Source organism: Hoplias malabaricus, chromosome 1, assembly GCF_029633855.1.
Source record: "Hoplias malabaricus isolate fHopMal1 chromosome 1, fHopMal1.hap1, whole genome shotgun sequence".
Classification (NCBI taxonomy): domain Eukaryota; kingdom Metazoa; phylum Chordata; class Actinopteri; order Characiformes; family Erythrinidae; genus Hoplias; species Hoplias malabaricus.
In genome coordinates this window covers 15076633-15098982 of record NC_089800.1, presented here as the reverse complement: position 1 = coordinate 15098982, position 22350 = coordinate 15076633, and the positions used below count along the sequence as shown (strand labels likewise).

Genomic DNA, 22350 nt, shown 5'->3' with positions numbered 1-22350 from the left:
GAATGGGAGCGGTTAAGAAACAGCGGTGTTTGGCAGGGAAAACACCACTGGAGGAAACCTATGCAGACACAGAGAGAACACACCCAACTCAAACATCCCAATTCTCCCGGAAGTTCCCGCATATTATATGATTTACACAGCAGCTCCCTAATGCTCGCATGTCAGATAAAATCTCCCGGAATCTAGAACAAGTGGTTAAGTGGCACACAATTATGCACACAGGTGACGCAGACCTTTTTCCTAATTGCGTGTGGGAAAGAGGGAAAAGAAGAGAAAGGCCATACTTGTTGTGGTAACCTACCTTGTGGTAACACGCTCCCCTCGTGTGCATATTCATAAAGTGCATGCAAAACAGGGAGGGCTCTGGTTGGCCTGTCCTCAGCAAAGTCAGTCAGCCAATCAGTTTTTAGTGTGGGTGGCCAGTGCTATTTTTTTCTCCTCTATAGACCAATTTAGCCTATGCCGTAGCCCAATGTTATGCACAGGCCTGTATCAAAAAGTAAAGTTCTGTTATCATCCCTCTACTATTTTTTTTGAGGGAGGGTGTACCTCCCTGAAATTAGTTTTTGCAACTTGGATTTCTGCCAACTCTGCAGGGTTTGAACCCACAGGAACCCAGGACTTTAGAAATGGCATTTGCTTTGTCAACTGAAAATAGATTTGGTTTTGGTTATTAACCGTGTTTGTGAGGTGCAGGAGTATGAGCGTTGAGTCCTCTTGTCCAGCAGATGGCATTGCAGCAGACTTAGCGCTGTGCTCGCAGTGGTTTGTTTTTTCTCTCTCTCTCCCCCTCTCTCTACTTTTACCTTTGACGCATTAGGAGATGACGGGGTTGTGAGGCTGTCGGTGGTCGGTCAGTGTGAGGTGGTGATCTGCCCCCCCCTCACTGCGGACAGGTGAGTAAACACGCGCGATACTGCGGGAAAAGCACGCGCTAATCCGCGAGGAAACGAGCTTAATCCTAAGGAAAAAAACACGCTCGGTGCTGCGGGTAGAGAGAGACAGAGAGATAGACGGACGGAGGGAGAGAGAGAGAGCGAGCGAGACTGTCTCGTGTTCACCACCGAACATCCCATTCTTCTGACTTTCATTTTGTGTGTTGTGTGCGCGCGCACGCGCGTGCATTCGTAGCTCGGCGTTTTCACTGCATGCTTTCTGCTTCTGGGTTTAAAGGCTCGTTTCTCTTTATATATGCAACATGCACAGCGCGACACAGCGAGAGAAATGTGCACGGGCTCTGTCAGCGCGCGCACCCACACGCCCATTTTTATTTTATAAATGGAGGAAAAAAACCCTGACCGCCCCCAGATTAATGTCAGGAGACGTTCAGTTGACAGCCGAGGGTCCAGATCGTGCATCAGATCCGTGCACTCAGTCGTATTGTGATGTATGCCTTTTTTAAACATGTCTTGTCCAGCGGAGGGCCTGATCTGCTGCGGAAACAAATGAGCGTGTGGTCAGCAATGTTAATGTTTAGGATGCTGACACCTGCTCTTTGGCTCCTGATGCTGCTCCATTATTTTGAATGGAATGCACCGGTGTGTGTGCTGTTAGCTTAGCATTACGCTGCAACATGGCATTTGCATAGTGATTGCTCGATCTCTCTGCATCTGGATGCATCATGCGTGGTGCAGCTTAAAGGGCTCATATCCCACATTTTTCTTGTATTAGTTTTTTTCTATTCACCAAGGCCTCTCATGCCGTTTGTGCACTGAAGTATGCAAATGTTTGGGCGCCTTCTGCCCATATGACGTGCCATGCTGAAATTAAGTTTATCCCCTACAAGGAACATTATATGGTTTCTTAATTATTTGTTGCATTTCTCATAAAACGATACTATGTAACTATTATGCTTTATTGCTTTATTTTGTTTAGTATATTACACTGTGGCAGTAAACAAAAATAGTTTGTGTACTTCCATGTTTAGAACTATTGTAACATAGTTCTAAACATGGAAGTACACAGTTTGGTACCTTTTACGATATACATTTTAGGAACCAATTGGGGTAGGGGGGGTTTGGAAAACAAAACAAAAAAATTATATTTTTATTTGGGTTGCATGGCGCAGCAGGTAGTGTCACAGTCACACAGCTCCAGGGACCTGGAGGTTGTGGGTTCAAGTCCCGCTCCGGGTGACTGTCTGTGAGGAGTTTCCTCTGGGTGCTCTGGTTTCCTCCCATGGTTGGTGGGTGGATTGGCTACTCAAATGTGTCCGTAGGTGTGAGTGTGTATTGCCCTGCGATGGAATGGGGCCCTCTTCAGGGTGTGTTCCCGCCTTGGGGCCCTGAACTAGATAAGTGTTACAGACAATGAATGAATGAAAAGGAGAAAAAAAAAAAAAAAAAAAAATATATATATATATATATATATATATATAATTACTCTTTTGTAAATGTATATTAAAATGTGTTGCAAAATCACCATATCTCTCATCATTACATAAACAGGAAGCGCCACTGTAGCATCAGTTCTGAAAAAGTCTGTTCTGTTGCTGTTTGTGTTGCTGTATTTACAGTGAAGGTACAGCTCAACCCTGTGGTTGTGAAAATATTGAAGCTGTCAAAAAGCCATCATTTAAAAAAACTGGAAAAAAAAGAAAAATATTTCCGAATCAAACTATCTGCTGTGGTCTCTGAACATTGGCCTGACTCCCACTGAGTCCAGACCTCGGCGATACTGAATTTGTTTGTGACTAGTAAGAATTTGAGAAACGGAAAATTTCTGAATCTAACAATTAATATCATCATCTTAATTTATACCTCTGCAATAATAAACTTTATTATTATTGTCCTAGCTTGTATCATTGTTTTTGTCAAAACAGTCTTCAAATGTTTATCAAATGGCTCTTAATGTATGTTTCTGCAGAGTTACTTAGTTTTACATAAATATTATATAAATATTTAACGTGGCTTAGCTCCATTATCGATGTGGCCTTTGCGAGGTGGTAGTAACCTCTCTTGTTAGTTGTTTAAAGAGCAGACTGAAATGCTGTTAATTTCTACGAGACACTTTTACACTGTTACAGAAACTCAATGGCTAACCTTTTACCTCCTTTATTTAAAACATACTCATTCATTTCCTTTTTACTCACTTCCCACAGCCATTATCTGATCTGTTCTTTTGCTTGTGCATTTGTTTTTACCACTTTTAAAGTTCACTTTTTGGTGTGAAAAATAGAAAAGAAGCACCAACTTAATTTTTGTACAGATGGAATTAATAGTTTGTCATCTGACCATTTACAATAATTATTGCTGCAGACAACAAGTGAATTATTAAAAATATAATGAAATTCAATTTTTTTTCGTGTGTTTTCCTACAATGACAAATCCCTGTTCTGGGCATATAAATTGGCATAAACTTTTTTTATTTTTTATTTTTTGGGTCAGTTTCTTAACTGTGGAAAAGTGAATTAAATTATTTTACATTTTTAGCTAGTGTTGACTGTTTTTTTGTACTTGTTTCCTGTATTCAATTAAAAAGCAGAACCAAATATTGGAAAACGTACCAAGCCTCTGAGAGAGGCTGGAGACTCATATATTTTTAAATCATATTTGTCTAACATAAGCGGCTCTGAGATAATTGTAGCTAAAATGTAATCAGAGCGTATCCACTTTAATTATTACACTATTACCTCCGATCTTGCTCAGTTACATTTCTCAAACAAATTTGCTTGTATTGTTTATGGCACGCAGGTGGATTGGCGACTCGAAAGTGTCCGTAGGTGTGAGTGTGTGAGTGAATGTGTGTGTGTCTGTGTCACCCTGTGAAGGACTGGCGCCCCCTCCAGGGTGTATTCCCGCCTTGCGCCCAATGATTCCAGGTAGGCTCTGGACCCCCGCGACCCTAAAATTGGATAAGCGGTTACAGATAATGAATGAATGAATGAATGAATGTTTATGGCACTGTAGAACACACCATACTTTAGTCCATTTTTGTGGATAGATTTTGCCAGAAATCACTTAAGCAAGTGTGTTTGGGATTGCTTAACATTTTAGGCATATAGCTATTATAGAGCAGTGTTAGCTTCTGTTGCTACAGGAACTTCTAGCTCCAGTACAAAAACTAAAGAAACAGACTTCAGACATTTCAAGCTGATCTAAATTGCATTCACAAGACACTGACTCCTGTTCTACTCTGTTTCAGCTTCCAGTGTCCAGACAGTGCAGAGCAATGGACAAGGAGCCTCAAGCTAAGCCTGAGCCTGCTAAGAGCGCAAATAACAATGCATCCTCAACCACCACTACAACAACCACCAACATCACCACCACTACCACCTCCGCGGTGACTCCATGCCAGCAGGCCAATGGCACTCCGAAAACCAGCCCGGCACTTACAGCAGTCACCACCTTCCACAATCAGCCTCCGTCCACAGATAGGAAGGTTGTTCAGGTAACTATTTGTAACTGGTGGAGAATCTTAGGAGCAAGTTCTTAATTCACTTGCTCATTCACATGTATCTATTTGGCGTAGTAATCTTACTGATTGTGTATATAAAATCTACAAATACATGGAATTTGACACTCTAAAGCAGCTTGTATGAATTGTGCTTGACCATGTTGAGCTTAAGCTCATGTGTAGCAACGCTATATTCTTCCATTCAGTTTAATGCTTTACTACAGTTGCTATCCTTTAGTTAATGGAATTAACTGCAATGGAATGTGAAGATGCTCCACTTTTTTTTTAATTTTCCACATTATGATCACATTTGTATTTGTGTCTTTTGTCGTTTTGCAAGTTTTCCAATCACCTCTCTTACATCCTTCTATAACTTTAGTCGCCCTTCTTCCATTTTATCTGCATGTATTTCCTAATTCCTAAAGTTTTTCATAAACTATTCTTTTGTTTGTTTTTCTGCACAGCTTTTTGACCATAAGTCTCTTCCATCCCATTTTTCATGCAACAAATTGGCATGATCAAAGGGGGTGAATATGTTTGTGTGGATTGTGATTTTTCAGTCTATTTTTTTTTCTCGTCAGGTCAATCTGTTTGGGGACAGACTGGCTCCGGCCTTCTCAACTACTGTTTCATTATCACAGCAGACACAAAAAACGGTATGTGGAAATGCTAGAGCTCAAGTGTCTATTCTACCTGTACTATCTCCCTACCTCGTATAGGCCAAACACTGTTCCTGGTATTTGCAAGTGCTCAGTTTAACAGAATGATTGCTTTACACCCAACACTATCATAAGTTTTCCAACCTCCCACTCAATAATAACATCATTCATGGATGAGGATGCCACTCATTTTAGTGAGAGGTCACATTATAAAACTTAATAGAATTTGCTATGAGAGTGTGTCACATGGAAATATTCTAATGTCAGAGTCTCCATGTAGAAAGTAGGTCTATATTTAGGCCAGTTTAAGCAGATTTGGTGTAATGCGTGGAGAAAAAAAAAATTGACTTGACTTGTAAATGCGGGGCTTCTACTGCATTGTGTTAAAAATATTGGGACATTTTTATTGTGTTTTTTGAAAATGTCTTTAAGTATTTTCATCAATATTTTTGGCATTTTGCCAAATTCTAATTGCTATTACGTTATGTTAAAATATTGCTATGATAGTTGCCTTATCCAGTATTTCAATAACTGTCTCTCAGGTCTCAGTGCCCAGCATACCTGGGTCACCGTCGCTGGTCAGAGCCGGCCAGAGCTCCAGTCCCACTGGCATGACCCGCAAGATTTCCCCCAACACCGTGCTACTCGGGAAGAACCCCTGCAGCCAGGCCCAGATGCTCCTGAGAGCTCAGATGGTAGGATGGCACTGTCTCTCCATTCTGCTTACGGTGTTCTTTCTCATGTGACCCTGAAATATGCAAGATATCGTGCACAGCTAGATTTACATTATTATATCTGCCTTTAGATTGTTGCACTTTCAAATTTCAGTAAATGGGAGTCAGCCAGTAAAGGGCCAAGGTCTTATATTATATTGTCATCTCTCAAATACAAACCAGCAAAAGCAAAGTGAGGTCCTATGGCTGAGTTCTCTCATTTTGTCTACAAATATTTTATTTAAATTCCAAAGAATGAGACATGAATTTGCTTGCATAACACCCATTGCTCCTCTCCAACCTCTCCATCTATTTCTTTATCTGTCTCATAGTCAAAGCAGCCAAAATTGTATGATACTTCAAGTAATTTCAGAAACCTCTCCACGGACCATAAACAAGCTTCTGTGATTATTGTGTAATAGTTTTCTTTTTTAAATAACTACAAACCTTTGTTAATCAGAACTCTGGTATGACTCTCAGATGTTCATACAGCTTAAAATTACTTATTATTTTATTTCTTTCAATTATTGATTTAACACTGACATTCCAAGTATAAAAATCCAGGTTTTACATTAAATCACATATAAATATAATGTTACAGCTATTCACTTTTGGCCTGATTCAGACAAAAGACAGAACAGGACAACATGGAAAAATATCCTGAGTGTCTGTGTTAAGCATGTTTAACTACATGTGTAAAAATGACGTTACACTAAATCTCAAATACACTTTTACCTCAATTTAACAGAAAATCATTATTTTTGAAACATAAATGCACTTATTAATCCTACTGGTGTGTGTTATCCTGTTTTAGACCAAAGTCACTTACATGATTTTTTGCGCTGCCATGTACAGAACATGTTAAATATGGTGTTATAACAACCCAGTGATATCATATTTATTGTTCAAATTGCAAATGAATCAACTAATCACCAAGGCTATTGATGGAGAATATATAATATTTGTTTTAGTTTGTATCCCAGTGGAACAAGTGATTTCATTCAAGTAATCATGATTGCCCCATGTGCTTCGTCGCCATCTTGTTGTAAGAAAACTGTTTATACAAGCAACCTGACTTGTGCAAAGGAGCTCACGAGTTAAAAATAAAAATCCATTGCCGTATTATCCACCCTATTCACTGTGTTATCAACAAATGCTTGCTTCGTTTAGTCGTGATGATTTTATTGTACAATGAGCTGAGCTTTAGTATCACTTCTGTAAGGGCATGGAAACTTTGGTTTTGAGGCCAGAGTATTTGAAAGCTTTCTGAAGTATGTGGAGCTCTGCCTGCTTGTTTGTTCCTCCCACTTTCACTGTGTTTGCTCATGCCACTAGCTCAGGCCATTACTTCAGCGCTTCAAGTTTAGAGACTTCCGTAGTAGGAGGGGGCAAAAACAAAAAAATTGGATGTACACCAATTTCTTCTTTGCTTGTTCGTATTATCACACGCCATCGATTAAAAGCTGACACATTTGAGTACTGCTCTTGGTGCATGCTCACAGGTTTTCAGTGCGGAAAGGTCCCTCTACACCACATCAAAAGCTCTTCACTTTACTGTGAAACTCACCTTCACGCCCACACAAACACAGCTCAACATGTGGGGAAACAAGTGGCTTCCATTTCTACTAGGGTCTAGAAGCTTCTCTTTGCCCCTTCTTATGCTCTCATATCTTCTTCATCTCTATATGTCTGCTCTGGCAGTTGATTCTAACGTCTGCAGTACGACCTGATGCACCTGTCCTCTCCTCCTCCTCTTCTTCTTCCTCTCCCTCCTCCTCTTCACCCCGATTCCCTTCTTCACAGGTGAGCTCCTCACTTGATTTTGCATAAATCATCAGTATATGTAAATTCTCTCTTCAGTCTTGTCCATGAGAACTTTTTTTTTTTTTTTTTTTGCATATTACTACATACAACAGGTCATCAGCTCCTTGCTTTTTTTAGATCTCTATATTTCCTCTATCTTCAGTAGTCATTGACCATGAGCAAGTTTCTGTATGGTGTAATCTCTCTCTCTCTCTCTCTCTCTCTCTCTCTCTCTCTCTCTCTCTCTCTCTCTCTCTCTCTCTCTCTCTCTCTCTCTGTCTCTGCCTCTCTGCTCCAGCTGCAGAGCCTCACACTCCGCCCCCCACCTCCCGGCACTCTGACCATCCCTCCAAACCTCCCGCTGAAGTCTGCTGCCCAGCGCCAACCCCCGCCCCTGTCCCGCCCAAGGGCACCCACTTTTACTCTGAGGCCTAGCCCACCATCCTCTGGAAAAGAAGCCCCAACCAAAGCTGAGGGCACAGCCCCACAGCCTCCCACATTGACACCCAAAGCGCCGCCCGTACGCCATCTTACTGTACCACCCCCAAGTAAGTAATTTTAATGTGACTTTCATCCAGAATGAAAATATGAGTTTTAATAATTTATTCTCTTAATAATGTATTCTTCAAATGTGTTTAATCATACAGAGAGGCATAGTTTATTAATCTCTTGTTGGAAGATATTTTTCATACGTTGCCACATTTCCCCTACTATTAAAACATCCCAGCTTAGATACAGACTCGTTCAGTTTTCATGTGCTTTTTATTTACTATACTTTATATTCCATTTTTAATATTTAATTTCATATGTGAAGACGCTTTAATAGTTCAACGTCCAGATCCAGATTCTGGCACATATCCAATCATTGACCTAGCAGTTTGTGTTGCAGCTGGCTTGTGCCTTGTGAAAAGAATTTTGAAATGGTTGTCTCTGCTCTCAGCCCTGTACGCTCCAGCCCAGTCCCATGCAATGGCCAAGCAGAACCCCACCAACAGCAGCAGCCTGAAGAGACCACACAGCCAGATTAGCATCCCACAGCATCCGTTCCCTCAGAGGCAGACTCAACACACTTCTCCTCCAAGTACACCAAAGAAGCCTCTTCCTGAGCTTAAACGCTGCCCGTCCGCCCAGCCCTCCCAGAGTGGGTCAGCACAGGCATCACCTGTGGCCATCACAGTGCCCACCCCCAGCAGATCACACCTTACTCCACCAACCATGACCCTGCCCCTCAGTTCGTCTTCTCCTGGCAACTCTTTACTCGCCACCAAGCAACTATTAAGGATCGCACTGTCCTCCGCCTCTGCCCAGTGCACTACCAATGGCCAGTCAAAGGCATCCACTGTGTCCCCGCCCCGTGATCTTGTCCAGTCAAAGCCTCTGGTTTCTCCAGTATTGGCTAAACCTGTCCTGGACCCTGTCCAGTCATCACAGACTTCAAACCCTCAGCTACTACAGCTGTCTCCCTCCAGACAGATGCTCATCACTACCGCTCCTCACTTGGCTTCCCCCCAGCGAGCCTCCCCTCCTTCACCTGTTCTCCCCATTGTGTCTACCAGCAGCAGCAACTCCTCAGCACCTCCACAGTCTCCCCTTGCCTCACAGAGCCCTACATACACAGTGGACACCTCCAAGGAGCTGAAAAGCTCAAAGGAGTTAAAAAGGAAACAGGAAACAATGGAGGAAGCCCCTCAAGATCTTAAACTCACAGCATCGCAAGTGAAAGCTGTGGAACAAAACCAAACACAGCAGATTGTTACAGTAGCAGCACAGACTGGAGAAGTTGTGGACAAGACTGTGGTGAGTAAAAGTGGATAATTAATGGTGGATGCATCACAATACTGACTTCTTGTGTATATCTAAAGACTTTCCTTAACTATACCTTTCCAAACACTAGACCTTTGTAGCTTGGCTGCTGTCTGTCACTTTTGTCACTTCAAAAGATTCTCTAGTTCTCCTCCAGTGTTTTGCAGCTCGATTATGACTGAGCTCAAATTGGCCGGATGTTGTGAATGAGACAAATAATTTCACAATAAAGTGAAAAGACAAAGCGTAACTTAAAATGTGATGTTAAAAAATGAAACAATTAACATTACACCCATAATATTTGTTATTCATAAAAGCTAATTTATAAATGACAGTGCCATGTCCCAGCTATAGGGCAAGTTAGCAGCTGGGCTTCAACATCTACTACTAATATTAATAGTTGTCAGCTACGTCCACTTGAATTAATTTGTGAAATATGTAAATATTTCAATTTAATTGTGATATCTAAATGGTGTTTTACTTCAAGTAAACATCTGCAGGCTTATCTGTGTATGTTACAATGTATAAACTCTATATCTTTTCTCAGGTCTGTAAAAGGATGGTGAACTACACTGAAGAGTCAAAGAATGAAGGCCAGACTAAACTGTCTCAGAAGCCAGAAACTCATTCTGCTTTAGTTGTAGCATCGCCTGCTGAACGAGAGGACCTGTGTGAGGACATGTCCACTCACTCAGACAATCACTCAGGTAAATAAAGTGCATCTCAGCACTGCATTCAGCCAGTTAGTTAACTAATTTTCAAAATGATTCAGTGTTGAAGCCTCAAATGAATAGTGAATGTTCCTTGTATGCTGTAAAGCTTGGGATATGGTAGTGTGAAAACCTGACCAGTCATAGTGTTTTCTATTTGTGGTTTACAACATTGATTTCCATACCTGGATCTGTGGACATTGCTCTGTCCGTTTTTGCATGTTCTTTTAGATCTCATTTAGATTAAGACATTTAGATTGTTTTAGAAGCATTCTTGTTTAGTCACTGTCGCTCACGCACTGCACAAGTTAGGATAAAATCATGGCATATGTGGTACAATGCTGTTAGTTAATGTGAAAAAAACAAATAGTAATGGTAATTTTCTGGTAGACATTTTCAAAACATCACAAAATGGCTACTTCGCACAACAAGATCAGGTAAATTGATGTTTCAGTTTAGATTTTTTTACCTTTTTTAGTCAGGACACAGATTTTCAATGCTGCTCCTGATAGTAGTAGTAATGATAATAACTATAGTTATTGCATTTGCCAATAATAATAACAACACTTTTATTAATAATGAGCAGAGCATATTAGTTCCTAATAAAATTTCTTACGTCAGTTTTTCACTCTCTTTTAGCCATATCCAGCTTATCCTCTGACCTGTCACCAGTCCAGTCCTCTGTGATACGACCCTCGGATGTGTCCCCTGCCAGCTGCAGCTCTCCTCCAAAATTCCCTGCCTTTCCTAAAATGTTGGAAAGGCCACCTGTCCAGAGACCACCCTCCAGCCAAACAGAACCAACAGAAACACATCACTGTCCAGATGCAGCTAAACCAGTCATCCTCACTCACCTGGTGGAGGGCTTCATCATTCAGGAGGGACTGGAGCCATTCCCGGTACATTAGACATTGCGTAATTAGGCTGAAGTGTGATTCCTAGGTGTAAGATTAAGGAAAACTGGGTTCTTCAGTGTTCTGCTGTTTCCATTAGCTGTAGTCTTCTCCTGTGTTGGTTAGGTGTAACAGTGTTCATAGCCTCTTTACTGGGGATAGAAATCTCTGACCTCTGATTTGAAGAGATTCTGATCTGTGACTCTGAACACACTGCAGCATTTGCTTCAGTAATCAGTTATAACTACAACATACAGGTGTTGGACAATGAAACTGAAACACCTGTCATTTTAGTGTGGGAGGTTTCATGGCTAAATTGGAGCAGCCTGGTGGCCAATCATCATTAATTGCACATTGCACCAGTAAGAGCAGAGTGTGAAGGTTCAATTAGCAGAGGGTAAGAGCACAGTTTTGCTCAAAATATTGCAATGCACATGACATTATTGGTGACATACCAGAGTTCAAAAGAGGACAAAATGTTGGTGCACGTCTTGCTGGCGCATCTGTGACCAAGTCTAGGGTAATGTCTGCATATCACCAAGAAAAACGAAACACATCCAACAGGATTAACTGTGGACGCAAGAGGAAGCTGTCTGAAAGGGACGTTCGGGTGCTGACCCGGATTGTATCCAAAAAACATAAAACCGGCTAAAAACGGCTGCCCAAATCACGGCAGAATTAAATGTGCACCTCAACTCCCCTGTTTCCACCAGAACTGTCCGTCAGGAGCTCCACAGGGTCAATATACACGGCCAGGCTGCTATAGCCAAACCTTTGGTCACTCACGCCAATGCCAAACGTCGATTTCAATGGTGCAAGGAGTGCAAATCTTGGGCTGTGGACAATGTGAAACATGTATTGTTCTCTGAGTCCACGTTTACTGTTTTCCCCACATCCGGGAGAGTTACGGTGTGGAGAAGCCCCACCCAGACTGTTGCCTGCCCAGAGTGAAGCATGGGGGTGGATCAGTGATGGTTTGGGCTGCCATATCATGGCATTTCCTTGGCCCAATACTTGTGCTAGATGGGCACTGCCAAGGACTAACGAACCATTCTGGAGGACCATGTGCATGCAATGGTTCAAACATTGTATCCTGAAGGCGGTGCCGTGTATCAGGATGACAATGCACTAAAACACACAGCAAGACTGGTGAAAGATTGGTTTGATGAACATGAAAGTTAAGTTGAACATCTCCCATGGCCTGCACAGTCACCAGATCTATATATTATTGAGCCACTTTGGGGTGTTTTGGAAGAGCGAGTCAGGAAACGTTTTCCTCCACCAGCATCACGTAGTGACCTGGCCACTATCCTGCAAGAAGAATGGCTTAAAATCCCTCTGACCACTGTGCAGGACTTATACATGTCATTCCCAAGACCAATTGACGCTGTATTGGCTGCAAAAAAGAGGCCCTACACCATACTAATTAATTATTGTGGTCTAAAACCAGGTGTTTCAGTTTCATTGTCCAACCCCTGTACGTACAGCGGACACTTTCAGAAATATCAGCATTTTTACCCATTTCCTTTTCATTTAAATTCTTTAGGTGAGCCGCTCATCGCTTATGGTGGGTCCACACTGCAGCTCTGGAGTGAATGGAGTGAGTGAGCCAGATTTATTTCCTGCTACCTCTGAACCCCCGGACGACTCCACTGACTCGGATGATGAGACCAGTGTCACAAACAGTGGGTACTTTTTAATCAGCCTGTGAGCAGAGATAATATAATGTGTATATGTGATCATTTTAAATACTCCCAGTTGCTGTGCAAAAGCTGAGTAAAATATAATGTACGCAATTTATAGCAGCCCATGTTTCTGTTTGATGGAAACCCAAGTGTAGGTGGTGTGTTCACACAGGTGAAAGCAAACTGAAGTGAAGAAGTGTGATAGGCCTGCACCAAAAATGCAGGTGTGGAAGTGTACTTAAATCTGTGTGAAATTGGAGGTGTACTGAATGTTAGTATTACATGCTGTGATTCTCTCTGTAGATGGAGTAGGAGTGGGACACAGGCTGGTGCTGCAGTGTCAGTTCTGCAAGAGGAAAGGCACTGCCCAAACATTCCCTCGATCCAAACGCTTCTGCTCCAAGTCCTGTGCAAAGAGGTGAGGCTTTATTTTCATATTATTTTAGGTTAACGGCCAAATTACATCAACACAACAGTAATCAAAAACTTGCTCGTGTCGTGAAATACAAAGCACACTTTAGGTCATCATTAATAAGGATAAATGACATCTATATAAACCTTTGTGGTAAACTGATATTTAACTTAAGTTATCATCAATAAAGATATATTCCAAGTATTACTTGTTTTAACAATTTATTTTAACACTTCTGTTGTCATGAAGACTTTGTCATGTAGCCTTATTTCCACCAGGGTGTTCAATCCAAGACTGTGACTAACTGAGTATACTAATGCTATGATTGGAATTTGTGTATTTTTTTAAGAAACAAAAACCATTAAAACAAATACATTGTTTTACTCTAGACTGAGATATTTCCATATTTATTCTTTTTATTTATTTAGAAGAAGGTATCAGCAACTGTGAATGTAAAAATGTAAGATTTAGTTGTTATCCACAGGAATAATTGTAAGTAGCCTAGTGCATAGACTATAGTGCAGAGCGTAAAGCTGAGGGTCAGACCAATGAGTTGAACACTTCTTGCGCCAGAATTTGATGTGGAAAAATGAATGGTTTGTGATGGCATTTATTCTTTAGGCAAGTTCAGTGTTTCAGGTTTACGGCCGAGGTGTTGATATGTGTCAGAGATACTCAGCATTGTTTTTTCTTTTATAAAATTAACTTCCTCAAATACGTCATGTTAACAGACTGCAACAGTGAAAAGTCTAAATGTGGTTCCTGTTGATATCTGATTAAAGCAGCTGTCTTGAAAAAATAATGAGTTGGTAATTCTGATAAAAGGAGAGAGGCAACACATACTACTTTGTATTTCTAGGAAAGAAATGGTGTGATGTGATCTATTTTACCACATTAAGAGAATTAAATACACATATATGCCCTAAGTCATATGTAGAATAGTACAGGATGTGGTCTGGGGTAGCACTTCGGAGGAGGATTTAGCCTAGAGGTGAAGGGTCGACTAAAAGCTCTACTGTATTTATATAAATAAAAACTTTAGTGAACAGAACCAAAATATCTGAAAGAGAAAAAATATTCTGCTTGTGTGATGTAATAAGTATAGTGGAAAGGATTTTATTTATTTACTTTTTTCAGAAAACATCATTTTTATTAATGATATTAAAGTTGCTTTGTGACTTTAGTCTGTGACTCATGTCTATGCTGCTCTTGCTGAATTTTTTACCTCTAAAATTAAAATAGAGAAATATCTGCACTGGTGCTAACTACATTCTTCTAGCTAATTATTTGGTCCTATTGTTCTACTTTATTTACAGCAAATAAACATTGTAATGTAATTTATAAAAATAATAAGTGTTTTTTTTTTTTGTTTTTTTGGAAGCCTTCATAAATACAATGTAGAATGAAACTGCTTCCAGAAGGCTTGAAAAATGAAAAAAAAAAAAATAATTATACACCTGGAGGCTTCAAGAATGGCATAAAAACATACAACTGCATGCGCTGCTACAAAAAGAGAGGAAAAACAAGGTAGAAACGGCTTCCAATAAAAAGAGTCTGGAACTGAAGCATATAAAACAAAAAGAGTGCTGGCCCTAATATTGATTCTTGAGGAACTCCATAGTAGATAGTAGAGACAGAACTGCCCCACTGAGTCTCACTACAATCTCTGTAATGTAATGGAACCGATATCTAAAAAGAACCTAATACCAGTTAAGAGAGTCAAAGTCCCTGGTCCAGTGGGCTGACTTTGCCCTATGAAGAAGTTAAAAACCAGACATGTATTGTAAAAATGCCATTTGTATCCACATATTTTCAGCACTGTAGGTTGAAATAATGGAAAGTCAGATCATGTTTTGAGGTTTTGAAAACAGCACTATAATAAGCAATATGTAAACTCCATGCCTGAATCCTCAAAACCCTGGGCTTAGTTACATGACTCTGAAGACATCTGATCATAGGTGGACTGTGAGACATGTCTGTTTACACCTGGCATATACACGTCTTAAAATGTCTTCACTGACCTCATGATTAAATTAATTAAATTTACTTTGATATTTATGGCATCTGCCACAGACATTTCATTAATACCCCAGGGAGCTTTGTTAACCTGTGGTAAAGGGGTATAGTACGTCCTGTTTAAGGCAGTTTTCACGGTCAAGTCTATGAAATTTAATGTAATGTTAATTTAATTTTTTGCAAGGCACCTTTAAAATGGTGTGACAGTTACGTTCTGGGACCTAAGCTTAATATTTCCATTCTTGCTTACACTGAATGATGATTAGGTCAGGAACAATTTCTTGTATCTACATTCATTGTCCATTTTATCATCTCCACTGGCAATACAGGAGCACTCTGTAGTTCTACTGTAGAACTACAGTACAACAAATAGTAAACATGTATTCAGACTTTTAAAAAAAATTATAAATTTGAAATTATCATTCACAGCATATTCACAGCATTGAGCATACATGGAATATAACAAATAAAGCATATAATTAAAAAATAAATCATAATTTACATTAATGTATGGCATATAACACTAAAAAGCTTTATAAAACAATGAATTCATTAAAGGTTTATTTTGCATTTATTCAGTATTGTCCCATTTCATGCCCTGAATTTAGACACAATACGCCTATCACACACTGGGGAAACCCTGCACTTGAAAATGAAGCATATACTAGAGCAGTGGCCTTTTAAATCTATGGCTTCATCTGAGGTGCCAGCCTGAGGTGGATGTGAAAGACTGTGATCTCATTCATCTTCCTGCCTCTTTGTCCTCTCTCCTCTGCTCTAGATTCAGTTACACCAAACGCTTTCGTGCACTGAGGCGCTGCATGAGCGAAGGGGGACATCAGTCAGAGTTTAACGGAGCAGAGGACGAGATTGAGGGGGACAACTTCCAGCAGGTCAGTCCTCATCAACAAACTGCTTGACGTTAAGTAAACAGATAAAACTGTTTGAAGCACAGCAGTCTAAGCATTAGCCCTATCAATTTTAAATTAGTGTTTCAGTTCCTAGTGAAGCCTCAGCACTCTGGGGCCTAATATGGGCATTTAGTGTTCTCCTCCAAATGTATTGAGCTGTCTGGATGAGTTTAAAAACGTGGTGTCAGAGCAAGCATGTGCTAGTCTTCAACCCCCAAGCTTGGGGGCATCATCTACTTTGGCAGCTGGCAATGACTGATTTACAGATAAAACTGGTTAATTAAAAAAATATATACTACCGTATATTAAAATATTTGCATTCCAATTTGCTATTTCCAATGATGTGTATTTGTGTAACTGGAGGTGAAGCACAGTGTGACGGAGCAGTGGAGGATCCTGCAGCGCCCACCACAGGAGGGAGAGGATGAGGCAGCTGTTCCAATGAAGACACGACTGCGCCGACACACAGAGCAGAGTCCATGCGAGAGAGAATCCAGAGCCAGAGAAACTGCAACAGAGAGCAGGAGTGCCCCCACATCGCCCTTAGACCCCATGTCCCCCACTGACCTCTCCTCACGCCCCAAACCCGCCCAGTGGACAGTAGACCAGGTCTGGAGCTTTATATCCAATCTACCAGGTGAGAAAAAAACATCTACAACTCTATGCTTTTATACATTTTTTTGCCCTATTTTGCCCTTACTTCTTGTTAGTTTATTTTGCTTTGTTTCTTGATTAATTTGGTATTTTGTCATTTTCTCTTTTCAATCTGTCTCTGTCTTTTTGTTATTTCTTGTTGCTGCCCCCCCCCCCTTATTTCTTCCTTTACTCTTCTCTCTTGCTCTGCTCCTGCATTGTAATGAATGTCAACTCCTTGTGACCTTCTCAGGGTGTCAGGACATTGCAGAGTCTTTTCGAGCACAGGAGATTGATGGACAGGCCTTGCTGCTGCTCACTGAAGATCACCTAATGAGTGCCATGAATGTCAAGCTCGGGCCAGCGCTCAAAATCTGTGCCCGGATCAACTCGCTGAAGGAGGGAGGGAGGTAAAGGGACAAGGATGCAGAGAAAAGAAAAAGGAGAGACCCGAAAGGATAGGTTTGCCCTTTTTTGCAGACGATCAGAGCACTTGCCAATAGAATAGAGCCATTTTGTGCACTTTAATCTTAAGAGATTTACGCGATAAAGTCAACGTGTTGAGATAACTTGTGTGTATTTGCTTGAAATGAGCTAGCATAACATTACAGTAGCCTACCAGTAACCTTAGCCTCTGTCTGAAAGCATGATAGCAATATAATGGTCTCTTTCCGTGAGCATAATACAAGATCTATACACAGTCATAGTAGGAGGGAAATGTTTGTGTCTGCTTTTTTTGTATGGGTTTTCTCATATTCAGGGTCGTCAAGTTTATATTTTTCACTGCGAGGAAAGGATCACTTCCCGTGTCTGTGGAGAAGCTAGAGAAGAATGGAAGTGCTATTATTGTGAGCATGTCCCATTGTAGATATTTTCTTATCGTACTGTATATGTGTACATGTATAACAATGCAGTGCTCTGTGTGTATAAATCTATACAAAATGTTTTGTGAAGGATTTGTAATATTTAATATATTTGTCTTCTAAGGCTCTAGCAAATACAAATGCAAGTGATTTGAAATTTTTAAGCATTTTTAAAGACGTTTGACATTGCGGACAAGATTACGTAGGCTCAAAGATGAATTTTATGAATCTCCTTGCTCCAGCGGAACTGTGAAACTCAAAAACAACGCAGTGCAGAAAACAACATGTAGGTACCTAATCGCAGTCTCACCCAATCAAGGTACAGCTAAGGTGCCTTTTCTGACATGGAGACCTTATAAAACTGCTGTAGTACTATATAGTGTCATCAAAGTGTTGTTTGTCATTGTTACATTACCTTTCTTGTGCCATTTTTGATTATTTAATTAAACGAACTACATTTTGTTACTGAATCTCTACGTTCCTTTACTGTGGAGTTTTTGGGGTTCTTTTTATTTTTATTTTTGTAAAATTCTGGCTACATTCAGGCAAACTCAACACTAGATGAACTCTAGATGGCAGTGATGTTCAGATTATTAAAATGAGGCAAGCAGATTCTCAGCTGCTGATGAACTACAACTAAGACTGGAGCATCTATAACTTTATAGTAACAAATATTCTAAAACTGTTTTTTATGTTGCAAAAGTTAACTCAACAGATAAATATATGCAGCTGATCAAGAGCATCTCATTCAGTCTGCAGTTAATTTCTGTGGTGACTATTAGGGTGTTTCTCAAATGTACATAATTTTTAAAACAATGGCTGCAATGTAAAAAAAGTAGTTTAATGTAAAATATACGACTAGAAAGAAACTTGCTGACTCTATCATCTTTATATTGATGGTAGTGATAGGAAGCAGGATTCGTAGCATCAACTTCTAAATTATATTTTGATTAATATTTTAATCAATATTTAAATATTTAAAAACTCTCACCAGTGAAAACATTTTTTTACCTTGTCAACATGTCTGTCATGTTCTTTATGCGCTACAAGAAAGAGCATTTCAGCTTTGAAAACTGTTGGTTTTCTACAACAGGCTTGAATTGGAGGCAGCCAATATTTCTTACATCATACAGCAAAGGAACCAATCCTGTCACTTTTGTTTGGCGGGGCTTTCAAGATGCAGGCAAGCAGCAGAGGGGTAGGGGACTAATTGCATATTCATAGATCTGTCAGAGGCGTTTGAGCTTAAGGTATTGGGTATATTTCTTTTTCTTTAAAAAAAACCCTTTTACATATGTCATTCTGTTGAACAGAGGCGTTCTTCAAAGAACAGCGTCCTGTGATGTAAATTTTAGATGCTTTGGAAGTCTGACCCTTATCATTACGCTTCGTTATGCAACTTTCTGATTGGCTGAAAGTGACGAAAGGGGCGGGACACTGCTTAAGTCCTTTTAAAAAAAAGAAAAAAAAAACACCCACATTTTAGCAAACCAAAATGTTGTACCCCGAGCTGAGAAGCTGTGGATCGAGGGGAGTTTTCCTGAACTGAAGAGGAAGTTAAACATAAATAAAGATAGGAATATATAGTTTGAGTCAGAATCTGTAGACTACTTTTGGACTGGAGGGAAATAGCTGAGGTCGGCACTATGTCTCAGGGCGGTCGTGTTTTGGCAGGTGGGGTACTGGGATGTTTTGGCTGGTTGGGCATAATAGTCGCCTCCTGTACTAATGACTGGGTGATGACCTGTAAGTATGAGATGCACACCTGTAAGAAGCTGGACGAGCTGGAGTCCAAGGGCCTGTGGGCAGAGTGCGTTGTATCCACCTCTCGTTACCACTGCGTCGCGCTCAACCAGATCCTCGCACTGCCAGGTAAGGTCTCCTGCTCCTAACCTTCGTCACCAGCTCGGGCCGCTCTCAGGGCCTTCTTCTAATGCCTGAATAAATAAATAACAGGTATGCTCTGAATTGATGATAGTATCCTGCTGTAGAATGTGTGTAGATCGATACTGAATTCTCAGCACGGCGGTTTTCCCCTTGTTCTTTAAGGCAACTTGGGCTCTGTGTTTGTTAATATACTTGTGCGTTTTTTTATTATACACCCGATAATGTTGCCCAGGAGTTGTTTCATGCGCAAAAACAAACCTGTAGCCTATGCTTGTGTTGTCTCCATCAGCTCACGTGCAGGTGGCGCGCGCGCTCATGCTCTCCGCCTCTCTGCTCGGATTGCTCTCGGTGCTGCTCGCGCTGCTGGCGTCGCCCTGTGTCACTCTCAACGACGAGCGCGCGGGGACCAAACGGAAGCGCGCGGTGCTCAGCGGCGCGCTCATGCTCACCATGGGTGAGTTTAATAGGCTGTACATTTGTTGGACATTTGCAAAAAATTGAATACTGTGATGGTGGACCACTGTCTGCCGGTGGACAATTATGCCAAAGAAAATGAGACAGTCAAATAAACCAGAGTTTCAGATTGTGTCTGAAGTAGTTGAAGGAGATGTACATGTTCACGCGGGATGGAATAAATGTCAGTGTCTTTATAATACATCTGACACCTGGGAAAAGAGGGTGTGGCCTGTTCGAATACTGTGTAGTGAAAGAATACAAGTCTGAGATTGTACTTAATATTACAAAAGGATCTGACATATGTCAGGATATGGTTTTATGACTTGAGCTAAAGTTCTGAAACGAATTAGGTCATGTGTTAAAAGTCATGTCATATTCTAAATGAGGCTGAATAGACTACAGGGTCACTCACCATCTGTTTGCCATCCACTCTTCCTCTGGAGCCCTCTTTCAACATGCAGCTTAAACTATCCATAACCCAGGTGGCTGCAGATGGATCCCTCTCCTCTAAATTACCTTCAGGAAGAGCCTGTCAGGGTCAGCTGTCACAGAATGACACATTTCTCATTTTTGTCTCATTTCCAAGAACTGGACTTGAAAAGTTTAGATTGGCAAATAATAAAATTAATTAACATTATTTATTTTCCTAAAATATATTTTATCAGCAAAGACATTTATGTTCTTTTGTTATATATGATGGCCATTGTCTTATTTTGCAATAGACCTGTTTTCAGATCACATTCAAATAATCATGTTAACGGTTAAAAATAAACCTGAAGATTTATTTATTTATTGCTCTCTATTTCTACAGCGGTGTTTGGGATAGTAGCCACTATTTGGTTCCCTATTGGCACTCATAATCAAGATGGCCTGATGACGTTTGGTTTCTCCCTCTATGCTGGATGGTTAGGCTCTGTCCTCTGTCTCCTGGCGGGATCCATCATGACATGTTGCTCAGGGGGTGTCATTCCACCCAAGCACCCAGAGAACCGCTTCTACTACACCAAACACACCAGCCTGTCCAACTCCATCCAGGCATCCAACAACCACGCCAAGAGCGCACATGTCTGAGAGCAGATCAGTCTGGACTGGACTTCAAACAATCTCTTCATCTGGAGGAGAGGAATGTTCTACCTTTGTCTCTCTCTCTCTCTCTCTCTCACACACACACACACACACGGGATTTTCCACTGCCCTGGTTTGATCACAACCATGTGAAGACTTAAAAATCTGACATGAACAAATGTATTTTTCTCTGATCAAATCTGTTTTGATCTGTACAGATGGACCTGGAATATCGGGCAGAGATGAAACCTCCTTATTTTTCCTCCTTTTGTCCTCCCTGTAACATGCAGCCTTTTTGCTCCATACTTTTTTTCCCCTTCAGTTATAAGAATTAATTTGCAGTAGTCTTTCCCTGTACCACACATTTTTTTTTGTGTCTGTGTGTGTGTGTGTGTGTGTGTGTGTGTAATGCAATCAATCTGTTCTGATATCAGAGCAGTTTCCCCCCCCTTTTTTTTCCAACTGACCATGTGATACATTGTCAGCCAGACAGCAGACAGGCAGGAAGCCAGAGGCCAGGTGTCGTCTTCATGTTTTTTCCCGCAAATCTTTTCCTTCCATCCTGTTCAAAACCTCTCAGGAAATCTGCAAACCAGAAGAGGGCAATATGGCAAAAAAGTATTAAGACTTGAAGACATTTTTATAATGCAGTGAAAGATGTGTGATGTAGCTCAACATTTTTTACTAAGGTTTGTTGAATTTGGGCAATAGGTGCCTTGCAAAAATATTATTTTGTCAAGTGAAACTGTCTTTGCTCTAGCTGATAAAATATTGGGATATTTTTAAGATATTACTTTTTTACTTTAGATTAAATTACCACCAAAGCTATCATGGCTCAGCTATCATCATATTGTCCCACTCTGGTGCAATCCAAATTGAACACTTTAAATAGAGAGTTTTGTAACTTTATAAATCTCACATATAAAACCTCTGGTCATGTTCTTCATTAATTCTTTCATAATTCTGGCTTAAAAGCACAAAACCAACCAAACTATAGGAAATAATGGGTAACAGAATAATGAAAAATGTAGAATATGGTGTGGTAAAAAAATGACTTCTTGCAAGGTGCTTGATTTTAATGGAGCATGAAACTGCAATGTCTAGACCTTTAAAACATTGGACATAAATAATAATCTGTAACCGGCTTAATTAGTAGTAACACAGTTAACATTAATAAAATAACAAAGCTTGGTACAATAAAATGGCTGTGTGCTGTGTTACTGTTACTGTTAGTGTGTCCCCTGTTGTGAAATGCTGATGTGAGCAACTGGAATGACTTATAAACTTCCACTACGAGTCAGTCTGGGCAATAGGTGCCTTGCAAAAATATTATTTTGTCAAGTGAAACTGTCTTTGCTCTAGCTGATAAAATATTGGGATATTTTTAAGAATATTAAAAAAATATCTGCAGATAGCATGAGAGAATTACTTTAGATTAAATTACCA

General features: G+C 40.4%; 2 protein-coding genes across 3 annotated transcripts; both read left to right on the top strand.

The window, feature by feature from the left end:
- The first annotated feature begins 422 nt into the window (after window positions 1-422).
- si:ch211-230g15.5 (polyhomeotic-like protein 3) lies at window positions 423-17944 on the top strand. Of its 2 annotated transcripts, XM_066658980.1 has the most exons (14): window positions 423-896; window positions 4144-4389; window positions 4977-5051; window positions 5597-5749; window positions 7469-7570; window positions 7869-8118; window positions 8511-9367; window positions 9921-10080; window positions 10723-10982; window positions 12523-12661; window positions 12965-13079; window positions 15871-15982; window positions 16364-16637; window positions 16887-17944. In XM_066658980.1, exons 2-14 carry the CDS (start codon window positions 4171-4173, stop codon window positions 17045-17047), a joined length of 2877 nt encoding a protein of 958 aa, XP_066515077.1. In that variant the 5' UTR covers window positions 423-896; window positions 4144-4170; the 3' UTR covers window positions 17048-17944. The 2 variants fall into 2 exon arrangements, with proteins under 2 accessions (XP_066515077.1, XP_066516255.1); XM_066660158.1 differs by lacking the exon at window positions 7469-7570 and having other exon boundaries at window positions 425-896.
- A 1055-nt stretch (window positions 17945-18999) lies between these two features.
- cldn11b (claudin 11b) lies at window positions 19000-22051 on the top strand. The gene is made up of 3 exons (XM_066662390.1): window positions 19000-19368; window positions 19673-19837; window positions 20651-22051. Exons 1-3 carry the CDS (start codon window positions 19143-19145, stop codon window positions 20908-20910), a joined length of 651 nt encoding a protein of 216 aa, XP_066518487.1. The 5' UTR covers window positions 19000-19142; the 3' UTR covers window positions 20911-22051.
- The last annotated feature ends 299 nt before the right edge of the window (window positions 22052-22350 follow it).